This window comes from Erpetoichthys calabaricus, chromosome 7, assembly GCF_900747795.2.
Source record: "Erpetoichthys calabaricus chromosome 7, fErpCal1.3, whole genome shotgun sequence".
NCBI lineage: Eukaryota > Metazoa > Chordata > Cladistia > Polypteriformes > Polypteridae > Erpetoichthys > Erpetoichthys calabaricus.
Genome location: NC_041400.2, coordinates 91,983,123 through 91,997,184, shown reverse-complemented (window position 1 = coordinate 91,997,184; position 14,062 = coordinate 91,983,123). Strand labels below are relative to the sequence as shown.

General features: G+C 38.0%; 1 protein-coding gene across 1 annotated transcript in view; it reads left to right on the top strand.

Annotated features, from left to right (window-relative positions):
- Positions 1–13,222, top strand: part of LOC114654558 (B-cell scaffold protein with ankyrin repeats-like) — a 315,631-nt gene extending 302,409 nt beyond the window's left edge. Inside the window, exons 14-16 of the mRNA XM_028805170.2 lie at positions 1,505–1,572; positions 4,396–4,439; positions 11,798–13,222. Of these exons, the coding sequence (XP_028661003.1) occupies positions 1,505–1,572; positions 4,396–4,434 (107 nt within the window). The 3' untranslated portion in view covers positions 4,435–4,439; positions 11,798–13,222. The remainder of the gene's footprint in view (positions 1–1,504; positions 1,573–4,395; positions 4,440–11,797) is intronic.
- Positions 13,223–14,062: the final 840 nt, after the last annotated feature.

The window sequence follows — 14,062 nt, the reverse complement described above, 5'->3', positions numbered from 1 at the left end:
TCCAACTATCACTAATAGTATTAGTGATTCCAGTTAATCACTTAGTGGCAGATTTATATCTTCTGATGTTACAATCCCACTTGGCAGAAACGTTTGATAAGGCTGAGGTCCAAAGACTGACTGCATGGTGCACTGAGAAAAACCTTGCACTGAACTCTACCACAGCAAAAGAACTTATAATAAATAGACTTCTGGAGGCACAACGCAAACCCCCAACCCAATATACATCAATGGAGATTTTGTGAAAAGAAGTTCCTGCCTTCAAGTTTCTGGGTATACATGTTTCAAAAGATCGTCCTTGGGTCCATAAACACTACAGTAGCAGTAAAGAAGGCAAAGCAGAGACTGAGGATCCTCAGAAAAAACAACCTGAAGGAGAAGCTGCTGGTGTCCTTTTACCACAGCTCCATCGAGAGTGTGCTGTCAACTCTGCCCAGAAAATTATTGCCTGCACATTACCCTCTTTGGAGGAACTCTTCAGCTCTCACTGCCTCAACAAAGCAGCCAAAATCATGGGAGACCTCTCCCACCCAGGACATCACCTGTTTGAGTTGCTGCCCTCTGTTAGGCAGTTAAAGTCCATCCAATCATGGACAAACAGATTTAAGAACAGTTTTGACACCAGAGCCATACGAAAACTGAATACAGTAAATACTTATAATGATTGACAATGACCAATATAACAACAGTCACTTGCACTACAAGTACATTTTTACGTTCTTTGCAAGTTATATTATTTATCTTTTTCTATCATTGTACTCAATTCATATGTGCATTATAACTATGTGCAATATTAAGTTATTTCTATTGTATTGCATTATATTGTATTGTATTATAATTTAATTATGACCATTATACAGTATGTAAGTGCACCTTTAGGACTGCTGCAATTTCGTTATACTAAGTGCAATGACAATTAAAGGATTCTGAATCTGAATCTTCCCAGTTTCTAAATAGATTCTAAAGTGAATCAGTAAAAAATTGCTGGAGCATCTACTGAGTAATGTTGGTTGATGTGGCCTCTAAAAAACTATTACTCATCAAAGCTGTAGTTTTTAAGTACTTGGTAGCTGGCTTTGCTCCTTCGGATTAGCACTCTGCAAATTTCCCCATCTTATTACACAAGAGGTAACACTTAACCAAAATTTCTTGTCCTTATACTTGTTCATTGCAGGTTAACAACGCAGGTCCTGGGGGCAGGCACTTCATTAATCATTGTCTATTAACCTTGTATAACAAGTTAAATGAAAAACGTTAGGGTTTCAAGTCTTGTAAAAAATGTAAAAAATGTGGTAAGTTTTAAAGGTGTAAAGATCTCTACATTAGTAATGCCTGTTGTGTGTGCAGTGGCTTTCGTGACAGGAAGTCTGTTTTTGCAATCTGTTTCACAAAATTCACCAACCACAGAAGTTTCCTTTTCAAACTACTATGAAATAATTTGTCTGTATGTACTATATGTATATGTATATAGCTAATATAATATAACGTAACACTTTGTTTGTAGATGCAGATAAAAAAAATTCAAGAAGCAAAGATGAAACCTTATACAGCAGTCCAGCCAAAGGGCAGCAGGTAACATTTTAAATTAAAAATATTGTAAAAACGCACCTCAATGTGCCACTCTCACCAAAAACAAAATACCAAAAAAAAGGTATTTATTAAACATAAGGATTTATTAAACACATAGGGTAATGTTTAGGAGGGGTGTACCAGGAGCAGCATAAACTAAATAAACAATAAATTGAATATGCAACAAAATATCAAACTACTCACCACCTTAATTCCTTCAATATCTCTCTCCAGTGGCTTTATAACCGCCCTGCCACATAGTCCTTGTAACTTTCTAACTTCTCATCTCTAAGATCAAAGTTTCATTGTCCAAGGGGCTGCTTCATTACTCTCTTTGGAAGCACTCTCAGGCTCCCGGAAGAATCCAAAAAACGTCCCATGTCCTTCCCTTCCAGAGCTGCTTTCTGTTGGGCCCATATCTCCCTGCAGTACTGGGCCCTGTTGGTTAAAGAACCAAGACCCATTTCTATAGAACTGAACCTGCATTGCCAACTAAGATTGTATGGAAACAATTCCAGCTTCCAGCCTTATCTCATCCATCTTTTAAATAATTAAGTATCCCTGAGTTCTTAAGGAAATTATATCCTTATATGGAGGTGATTTCTTACTATATTTTCCATAACACCTTATTAAACTGTACCTAATGCCCCTTCTACCCCTTGACAATGTCTTTCCCAGGCCATTGCCCTAGTCACAATATGTTTTTTTTACTATTAGAAAATAATTTTCTTTATTTTTACTGAGTATTTTTCACACACAAGAGAGAAACGTTGAGGTTAAAATTACATAACTAATCTATTGGATGACTGTCCTTTATTCAATGTAAAGAAAACACATCATGAGTATGAAAAGGATAGAAAACACCAAACAGTGCATTCTTCCAGAGGTAGACATAACAGTGAAATTCAAATTAGAGACACATCTGGTGAAAAATTAGTAAGCCAAACACAGTAAATTTGAAATTTTAAAAGAGCTGCTTGGCTATTGATCGTCGTACATGTTAAGAAGAAAACAAAATGAGTAGAAAACTATTATTAACACATTGTCCTTCAATTTGTCCTTAGCAATTAATGAAACAGAACACTGTACTTCATTGTAGTGTCCTGAACAGACTTAAGTAGCCATGTAACCACTGCAGTTCCAGCTGATATTAGTAGTGTGGTGTTGTTATGCTAATTTGATACAGGGTTATCATGGAAGTGGGTAGTAGTTTGTTGGATATAAGAGACATGAAGTTCTAATATAGGTGTGTATTGTAAGAAATTAAGATCTTGTTCCACATGTTGTTGGAATTAAATAAAATAATTCAGTAATCATACAGTCAGCAGGTGTGTGTCATTGCTATTCTCACCAGAAGATACAACAGTCACACCATATGGCCTCAAGCTTACATTATAATATATATACAAGATTAGAAGAACCTTCAAGATATACAACTAGACACAGGCCTCTCTTGTACATATATTTTTGCTCTAGCACCACATACCATAGGTACAGATCATTTTGGACAAACCATATTTACTTTTATGCCAGACAAACGGTACTTGTAGTTTCCATAGCTCTCCAAGCACATTTTACCTACCTTTGCAACTCTTCCATTGAAAATATCCCTTCTCAGTGATCAACGTAATGTATTTGCTCGTGGTACATTGCTAGCTCACAACTGGTAAAACCCTGTAATTCCCATATTTCACAACTGATTAAGACTGTATTACTTACTGTATATAGAGATTTTAAAACATAAATGTTTCTAAAAGGTGGATCAAATAAGCTGTTTTTACAATAAATCACAGCCAACCGTGGATGCAATTAATCTTTATCTCTTAGATTTTTTTTAAAACCTATCACATATGGGCCCCAAGATGTGTAAGGGAGGACCAGAAGAATGAAAATATATATACTATGCAAGCAATAAAAATAATACTGCATTATTCAGTTGAACTGTTTCTCTGAAAGTGAAAACATAACAAAACCATGGCTTCAGAGTGTCAAAATTCCGATGTTGGAGGGCTTTTGTGGCCTGCAGGTTTTCGGACCACCCACTTTCTTAATTGCTGCTCCTAATGGAACCACACTTCTTTCACCTTAATTTTTACCTGCTTTTTTAACATACATAACCCTTAATTGTTTATTTTTTCCTGAACAATAATGAGATGCAAAGTGACCAACAGATGACTAGCTGACTCAGGGATCTCAAATTCTGATACTTCTATATTAATAGGCCAGTCACTGCTCTTAGTAAAGCACATTATTTAATTCTATAGCTTGTTAATAGTCACATTCTGGCACACCAGACACTTTCAAAACTGTAAATTTTCCTTTCCTTCTGAGAACACTAATCCAAATATTTTGTGGACCCCAACAGATCAATATTTCTCTTCTAAATATTTTATTGGAATTCATATTGTATGACGGAAACACAGGTGTCAATGGGATCAAGTTTGTTATTCATCTGTTAGCTTACTTTGCATCTCTTTATTGATTGACTGTTGGATAAGAAAAAAATGGAATCTATTTTTTTTTAAGTTTTAAAGCATAAGTTAATCTGAATTTATGAAATAGAAGAATATGTTCTGTTAGCAGCAGCAATTGGTTATGAGTTAAGAAAATGACTGTAATAAACTCCTAAATCTACTGCAGACCTCCAGGATCTCAATTTGATTCCGGGGTTACACTGTAATAATTAGTACATTCCTCTTTCTGTACAGGTATGTGAATGGCTATTAGAAATAATTTTTTTTTTGTAAGTCATATTTTGTCATTATACAGTATTGTAGGAAAAATGTATGTTCACAACAAATATTTCTCTTTCTTGTACATTTGCAGAAACGCTCAATTAAAAATTATTCCAAGAATGCTAAATGAAAAAGGTAAGATTTTTTCCTTAATATACTGTACAGCTAGACCATACTTTCTTTTTCGCTTGATCAGTAGTGAAGAAAAGTAATTTCCACATTCAGTTATTGGTTTGTTAATCAATTATTGTATTTTTTTAACCACTTCATAGAAAATGGTGTGTTAAATACTTAACAGCTGAATGATTCAAAGGTTATTTACTACATTTTATGCTATAAGCAGACCTATAAAGGTCTATAAAGGTACTGTATATCCGTGTAGCCATGGCTAGTCAGGCACGTACCATTAAGACTTGTGAATTATCTAAAAATGCCATTGCTTCTGGCAATAGGCTGGCATCCTGTCTAACCCACTCTCACAAAATGTATCCAACCAAAGAAAAAAAAAATCCTTTATCATACTCTGTATTATACAGAACAAAAAGTATAATTCATTGATATTGGCTTCAGGCTCACAAAATCTTTAATAATCTATATATATATAATTCACTAAGCCGCCGCCAGAGCAAGCAAGACACCCATAGAAGCACGCAGGACGGAGCCACGGCCACCAACTCTAAGACCATTGGATACCAGACAACTCGCAGAGCCACGCCCAACAACTCGGACGCGACGACACAGAAAAAAACTGCGTCATTTATGTTCGTCTGTGGTAGAGTCCACATGAACCTCTGAGCCACGTTGACTGTTCATAGAGGCATGTTTCTTGCGGATGTGAATCGCTATATGCAGCGTATAAAACAGTTTGCGAGGGGTATCCCATGGGATCCTTAAAACAATCCTTTAAAACTGAGGTTAAAACACAATGAAGGAAGCAGTCTTTAAAAACCAATAAGCCCTGTGCATCTGTTTCATTAGCGTCTCACCTGCTTCACCGATGCAGGCCCTGCAACAGTCGAGACGCTCTCTCAGTAGCTGACCTTCTCTGTGCCTGACTCCACTACTGTCAGTCGTCTGATTAAAAATGGCCTTTTGAAGGGGAGCTATGGACCCGCTATACCACAGGAACACATTGTCTTCGAGCCTGCTCTCGCTCACTCTAACGTACCGGCTTTCTCTCTCTCCTCACTCGCTCGCACACTGCACAGGGGAGAAACACCCACAGCACGACTCCACCCGGAAACCGTTTCAGCCACACTTCCACGCCCCTCGCTACGGTGTGAGCGCGAAGATTATTTATTTAAAAATGACCTTTTGAAGGGGAGCTGTGGACCCGCTATACCACTGGAACACCTGTGACATTGCCTTCACATTGTTTTCCTTTTATTTCTGATCCCGTCGAGCAGATCAGATACCCAGGCAAACAACACTGAATAATCAATAGCTGCAACTACTTTGCTTGCCCCAACTCCTCACCTGAGTCGGTTTCGTCTGTGTTCAGCAGTGTTTCCCATACTCGGTTCTGGTAAACCCCTGTGCAGAGAGGCGTGGGTAAGCTGTTGAACCCCATTCGTGAAACCAGGGCTTGCAATTGTTCCCCACGAACGAGGAATTCCCAGTAAGTGCGGGTCATACGCTCGCACTAATTACGTCCCTGCCCTTTGTATACACCCCCCCCCCCCCCCCTCGCTACTACCATGGTCGGGTGACACAAAACATGGCGTCAATCCATCTGTAAGCCGCATTGACTGTTCATTTGCCTTCCATGGCCACCGTTTCAAATGTATTTCATGGAAACAACACTTCTTTCAATGTTATACAGATTCCTGCATCAGATAACTGCACACGCGCTACACTGAATGAATCAACGTGTGTCTACCCGGCGCAGAGAGGTGTGGGTAAGCCGTTGAACCCCATTCGTGCTGGAAACCGGGGCTTGCAATTGTTCCCCATGAACGAGGAATTCCCAGTAAGTGTGGGTCATATGCTCGCACTGATTACATCCTTGCCCTTTGTACACCCCCCCCCACCTCGCTACTACCATGGTCGGGTGACACAAAACATGGCGTCAATCCAGCTGTGAGCCACGTTGACTGTTCATTTGCCTTCCACTTCAGATGTATTTCATGGAAACAACACTTCTTTCAATGTTATACAGATTCCTGCATCAGGTAACTGCACGCGCTACACTGAGTGGATCAACGTGTGTCTACCTGGCGCAGAGAGGCGTGGGTAAGCCATTGAACCTGATTATGTCCCTGCCCTTTGTACACACCCCTAAATTCGCTACTACCATGGTCGGGTGACTTGGTGGATTATATATAGAAAAGCAGCCAGAACCGCAAAGAACAATGAAAAGTCTACGTGGCTCAGAGGTGCATGTGGACTGTGCAAAGATGAAAACGACTCAGGTGATGAGTTGCTGGTGGGCACATGAGCAGACAGTGCGTACTGAATGAGAAATAAGCAGACTAGCATGACGAATGGGCATCCTTCCCCTCTCCTCCCGTTCCGCCCTCCACACCCGAACACAGTCCACCCCCGTCCCTCGCTCTGGGAGGAGAAGGTGCGACAGCGGTCCTCCAGTTTTCAGTTGGCTTTCATGTTGGTTCGTACCGTGCATTGTTGCAATGTTACTTTTCTTGGTGGTTTATTAAATTACGGATTTTTCAAATGTTCATTTTTTCCCTGTGCTTAAAAATCATTAAAAAAGCGGCCTGATTATGCGGCGTATGCTACACCGCGGGTTGGCTAGTCATCTATATTGGCTAAGTATTACTACCTAGCTCCACAACATAATACAACCATAAAAACTATACAATGTCTATGAAATTTTCTTAACTCTAGCTGACATGCTGTTAGCTGATTTAATTCCAGTAGGAGGCCTACCCATTTTATAAGAACACCTGAAGAGGTGATTAGGGATAACTAGACATGCTTGCTTGAAAAATTACATTTCCAAAATAGTATTAGTAATTAGAATTAAGTAGTTTCTCTTCACTCTGTAATATACTCCAGATTTCATATTTTTGCTATAGCAAAACAGAATATTTATCTGTCATCATTCATTAAACCATCTTATTGTTAATTCTGATGCTGTTAATTCCGACACTTTTCGCAAAAAGATTTATTTATGTAGTTGTAATTGCCTTTCAATATTTTTTAAAGGCAAGGTGATTCTAGAAAGAGACAGTTGTTTAAATCCACAAGCCCAACTATTAACCTAAATGTACTTTTTCCGCATGTTTGTTGTTTTGATTTTGGGCATATTTCTCCTAATGGCCAGCATCTAGAAAAGTTCATACTTATTCATAAGAGATGCATTAATATGTCTTGTTACCTCATGCTGAAACAAGCATGTACAAATTCCAAGATTCATCTCATAGTTGTTTTCCAGAGAATATTGCAGTGTATGACTACTTTTGCTAGTAATCAAATGGTAAATGAATAACTTTTAATGGTTTGGGATATCTGTGTTTCACACTCCAGCCAGAATGCCAGAGCTATGAAAAGATCTGTCCAATTTATGAACAAAGGTCAGAAATTGGTGAAAGTCTTCGCAAATCATCCTTCAGTTTCTCTGTGGTTTGAATGTAGTGACAGACTCTTTTTGGTACTGTTTTATGTTGTGCAGCCATACTTTTTCTACCAGCATCTTTAAGTATACCTATACACTGCATTTTGCTGCAGATCAAGGCTTTGAACTTCCATCAAACACAGTCACTGTACTTTGATTTTAACTTTGCTATGTTTCTTAATTTAATCCATTTTCCATACTAAGTAAATAATGCACAAACCAAAATAAATACAAAAAATCTAGTGCTTAAAGTTAGTAAGTTAGTTTAGGTGCTTTTTCTTGGAACCCACTGCTCAGGGATGAAAGTTAAGTAACAAGAAAAGCTGACATCATCAAATCTGTGTGTTTCTCTATTGTTTCCAGAAGCTGTATTTTTCAAAAGGAACGAAGACTTTAATCACGTTTTATATTGATTTTACCAAACTAGAAACAAAGTTTTCATTAGGGAATACTGACAATGCAATGTTTTTGAAGTTATTAAATCTACATTGAATTATTACATGTCAAAAAATAAACATAAAACATTTTTCAGATGATATTGATTTTTAATTAATTTTTTTGACATAATGTGACATATCTATTACAGTTTTTTTGTTTGTTTTTTTGCACAAAACTCTACATACCTTGAAAACAAATGAATAGGTAATATAATTGTGCTCACAAGTTTACATACCCTGGCAGAAATTATAAGATGTGCACCATACTTTAAAGAAAAGTTGACTGATCAGGCAAACAATATTCCATTAAACAAAACATGGTAAAAAGGGAAATAATGAGATGGTTCCTATTTAAAAATTTGCATACCCTTAGTCCTTACTACTGTTTATTGCCCCTTTAGCATTAATGATGTCTTTTGTGATAGCTGTGGATGAGACCCTTGATTTTCTCAGATGGTAGAGCTGCCCATTCCTCTTGGCAAAAAGCCTCCAGCTCCTGTAAATTCTTGGGTTGCCTTGCATGAACTGCATGTTTGAGATCTCCTCAAAGTGGCTCAATGAAACTGAGGTCAGGAGACTGTGGTGGCCACTTCAGCACCATCACTTTTTTTCTGCTGATTGGTCAATTTGGCCTTCTTTTTTGGAATGTGATCATGTTGGAAAATCCAAGTGGATGCCATGCTCATCTTCTGGACTTATGAATGCAAGTTGTCCTCCAATATTTTCTGGTATCATGCTGCATTCATCTTGCCATCAGTTTTCACTAAGTTACCTGTGCTGCTGTAGCTCACACACCCCCAGAACATCACAGATCCACCACCATGCTTCTCAGTAGGGATAGCATACTTTTTGTCAAGGGCCTTGTGGCATCCTTTCCAAACATAGCATTTATAGTTGTGACCATAAAGTTCAATTTTGACATCATCACTCCAAAGAACTTTGTTCCACAAGTTTTGAGGCTTCTCTAGATGCCATTTGGCATATTGTAAATGGGTTTTTTTGTGGCTTTAGCACAGTAAAGGCTTTTTTCTTGCAAATCAACTGTGCAGCCCACTTTTGTTCAAGTACCTCCTTATTGTGAATCATGAAACAGCAACGTCACTTTTTTGCAGAGAAGCCTGTATTTCACTTGAAGTTGTTTTTTTGGTTTTTCATATCAGTGTAACAAATGATCCTAGCAGTTGTGGCTGAAATCTTGGTTGGTCTACCTGATCATGGCTTGGTAACAACAGAACCCCAAACTTTCCACTTTTTTATCAGAGTCCGAAAGGACAAGTAGAACACATAAGCACGAAAAAAATGCTTTCAGAAGCACACAGTCAAGACTTCATGAAGCAGTTCCACCAGAAGTTCAGGAAAATGCTTAAGCAGTGCTGTTTAGGACAGTGGGTAGCGCTGCTGCCTCGCAGTTAGGAGACCCAGGTTCGCTTCCCGGGTCCTCCCTGCGTGGACTTTCCATGTTTTCCCTGTGTCTGCGTGGGTTTCCTTCGGGTACTTCGGTTTCCTCCCACAGTCCAAAGACATGCAGGTTAGGTGCATTGGCGATTCTAAATCGTCCCTAGTGTGTGCTTGGTGTGTGGGTGTGTGTGTGTGCCCTGCGGTGGGCTGGCGCCCTGCCCGGGGTTTGTTTCCTGCCTTGCACCCTGTGTTGGCTGGGATTGGCTCCTGTGACCCTGTAGTTAGGATATAGTGGGTTGGATAATGGATGGATGTATGTTTAGGACAGTCTCAACAACTCTAAAAAAGGTTACTTCTTGTTTTTCTTGTGCTATGTTGTAACATCTCCGTTGTGCTCCATTTATGTCTCCCTTTTAAAAACTGAGGTGTCTCTTCTAGAGGTGCATGCATCCCAAGCCTTCTAGAGGCTCCTCGACAGCCATCCCAGTAATATGAATGTATCATAGCTTCTAGCTTTCCATTTATATGCGTTAGCTGTCTCAAGTTATAAAGTGCCACAATCAGCAGGAATATTTTATAATTTTAATTGTGTAAGGGACAAAGTGAAGAATAGTACAGTACAGCAGGATCCTATCAGTTATGGAGAATCCACTGCATCCACTAAACAGTGTCATCTACAGACAGAGGAGCAGCTTCAGCGACAGACTGCTGTCACTGTCCTGCTTCACTGACAGACTGAGGAGATCATTCCTCCCCCAAACTATGCGACTCTTCAATTCCACCCGGGGGGGTGGGGGGTAAACGTTAACATTATTCAAAGTTATTGTCTATTTTTACCTTCATTTTTATTACTCTTTAATTTAATATTGTTTTTTGCATCAGTATGCTGCTGATGAAGTATGTGAATTTCCCCTTGGGATTAATAAAGTATCTGTCTATGTATCTATCTATCTACTGGGTTGCATTCATCCGACCCTCGACTTTAACAAGGGCCCCAGTCCCTGAACTAGCCACACAGCCCCACAGCATGATGGAGTCTCCACCAAATTTGACAGTAGGTAGCAGGTGTTTTTCTTGGAATGCGGTGTTCTTCTTCCGCCATGCAAAGCACTTTTTTGTTATGACCAGATGACTCAATTTTTGTCTCATCAGTCCAAAGCACTTTGTTCCAAAATGAATCTGGCTTGTCTAAATGAGCATTTGCATACAACAAGCGACTCTGTTTGTGGTGTGAGTGCAGAAAAGGCTTCTTTCTCATCACCCTGCCATACACATGTTCTTTGTGCGCATTGCACTGTATTGTAGAACAATGTACAGATACACCATCTGCAGCAAGATGTTCTTGCAGGTCTTTGGAGGTGATCTGTGGGTTGTCTGTAACCATTCTCACAATCCTGCGCATATGCCGCTCCTGTATTTTTCTTGCCCTGCCAGACCTGGGTTTAACAGCAACTGTGCCTGTGGCCTTCCATTTCCTGATTACATTCCTTACAGTTGAAACTGACAGTTTAAACCTCTGAGATAGCTTTTTGTAGCCTTCCCCTAAACCATGAGACTGAATAATCTTTGTTTTCAGATCTTTTGAGAGTTGCTTTGAGGATCCCATGCTGTCACTCTTCAGAAGAGAGTCAAAGGGAAGCACAACTTGCAACTGACCACCTTATATACCTTTTCTCATGATTGGACACACCTGTCTATGAAGTTCAAGGCTTAACGAGCTAGTCCAACCAATTTGGCGTTACAAGTAATCACTATTGAGCAGTTACATGCATTCAAATCAGCAAAATTACAAGGGGACCCACATTTTTGGACAACCAGTATTTCACATTTGATTTAATTTCATACAACTAAATACTGCTTCACTAAAAATCTTTATTCGGAAAACACCGCAGTACTCAGATGTTCCGAGGAAATGAAAGACATACCACTGTTATCTTTTTTGTTGAAAGTAGAGTAAATTATTGTGCAGGCTGAGAGGGGTTCCCAAACTTTTTCATATGACTGTAGTTCAACTTGTATGTTTTATTTTTGATGGAAATGTTATGTTTGTTTTCTGATTGCTCTGTTTCCTCATTTTATAGGAATATTATTTCACACTGAAAACACTGCATTCTAAACTAGCAAAGCATGTTGGTTCATAGGCATCAGCATTGGTGGAACATTACCTTCCTTTCCTCTGAGCAACTGAGACGTTGTCCTTTTACAAGTTTATTGAAAAGTATCTCCATCACAATATCTCTGTTTTCAATTTCATGTTTTTTAAATTGATTTATAGGCACTAGATTGACTGTTCACAAACCCATTTAGAGAAATTACCTGGCTTCCTGAACATTGCTTGGTATAAGGATTATTCATGGTTGCTAACAATAGTTTTATTTAATGATTTCTTCAGACCTATTTGTTTCATTACTTTTTGGGAGAATGTCTTTTCTCAGTTTTCTGGTTTTTGATTGTTTTTTATGCATTTATGTATTATTTATAATATCCATACATTATCCTGTGACCCTGAAGGGAAAAAGAAGGCTACAAAATGAATGGATGTGTGGATAATCATACATACATGTTCTTTCGTTTAATTAAAGATGGAAAGGCAAATAGATTTACATTAATTTCTCAAAGAAAAAACTATTTTAAAAAGAATATTCATCACATCATAAGAAAGCTGTGTATTCCATTTAATTATTTTTAACTGTGGAATTTCACTGATTTTGTTTTACTGAGTGGAGCCAGACTGGCACTGCTCATCTCTAACTTGTATGTAATATTTTCTTACTTTAAATGGTCATCAGTAGCATTATAATTGATTTATCTACAATTTAAGACTGTGATGTTACTTCATGTTCACACTGTAAATAGCTCCTTGCTTTTTTCTGCACAAGCATTCTGGACATATTGTATTTTATTTAGTACCTTTGTATACTAAACTATGGCAACCTTTTTCTTCATCTTTTCTCACTTTTATGTGGGGTCAACATTTTATAACTTTTTTCCCTTATTCTTAAAATGTGATAGGTTGCCTCATCTCAAACCATTTTTACTTTTTCTAAATTGTTCATGTGTATTGAACATATTACTGCAATGCCTGTTTTAGCACAACTTTTGGAATTGTCCCCAAATTTTAATTGAAGATTTCTAATCCATAGTCTTACAGTATTATGCCAGTCTTAAAATCCCCACTAGCCTGTATCTCCTGGATCAATACTTTCTACTTCCTCTATTACTTTCTGTCCTTTAACATATTTTGCATTAAATAATTATTTTTTATAATATGATTTTGCATAATGACTTCCTGTCTCAGGATCAAGATTTCATAAGAGGAGAAATGTATTAAATATCCACATGTCTTAATCCACTTGGCAAGCAATACAAATGGGCTTTACACCTAATACATTTTGTGTGAATGTTTAAACATTAAAACTTAATTTGTTCAACTGTGGCATACAAATATTGAAATATGTAACCCTGGGCTATGCTTATTATAAAGAATAAAATGGCAATTCAGCTTTTTTTGCTTCCTACAGAATCTTTCATTTACAACTATAATCTGTCATGAAGCCATATGTTGTTCCATGGAAATCTCATCCTACGTCCCACCTGCTCAAAGTTAATCTTGTGTCACCAAAACCTCTCCATGGATCTCAAATCTAATACTATTGCTTTTTCCCTCCTGGAATGATTCCTACACAATGCTGTTATGTTCTAACAGACACTTCTGTGATTTAAAAATAGATATTATTTGTTCTTCAAGTCCAACATTTTACTATTTTAACAGCAAAAATCTAAGTTCATTCAGTGTCAATATGGTTGGTTTGTGTGTTAGTCACAGCAATGAAAGGTTTTGAGTTTTCTTAATAGGCATGTTATGCAATTCAATTAAAAACATAAGGTTCTATAAACCTCTTTAATCCTCATTCGGCACTTCAACAGCATCAGTGCACATCGCACAACCCAGCCCTAAACAAGGTGCCATTTCTTCATATGACCAGCTCACTCACACACCCACACTCGAACTCACATTGGGCATTTTAAAGTTACCAGGTAACTTAACCTGTACATCATTAGGAATGCTGGGAGAAAACATGTAGACCAAGGAGACCTACTGTATTATAGAACAGTCCATAGTACTGTATACTTAATAATAAGTTTTATTGTAAACAGCCAAAATGTTGCATCATATAAAAGACAAAGTGTTATATGCTAAGTTCTGACATGTTTTGCTATACCCTTATTTACTCTAAATGTCACTGAAATGAAACTCCTCCTCATAACTGTGAAATTCATTGTCATTGTGTTATGGACTAGAGAGTTTCAAAGTAGTAGGGGGTGGTTTCCTGAACAAGATTTAA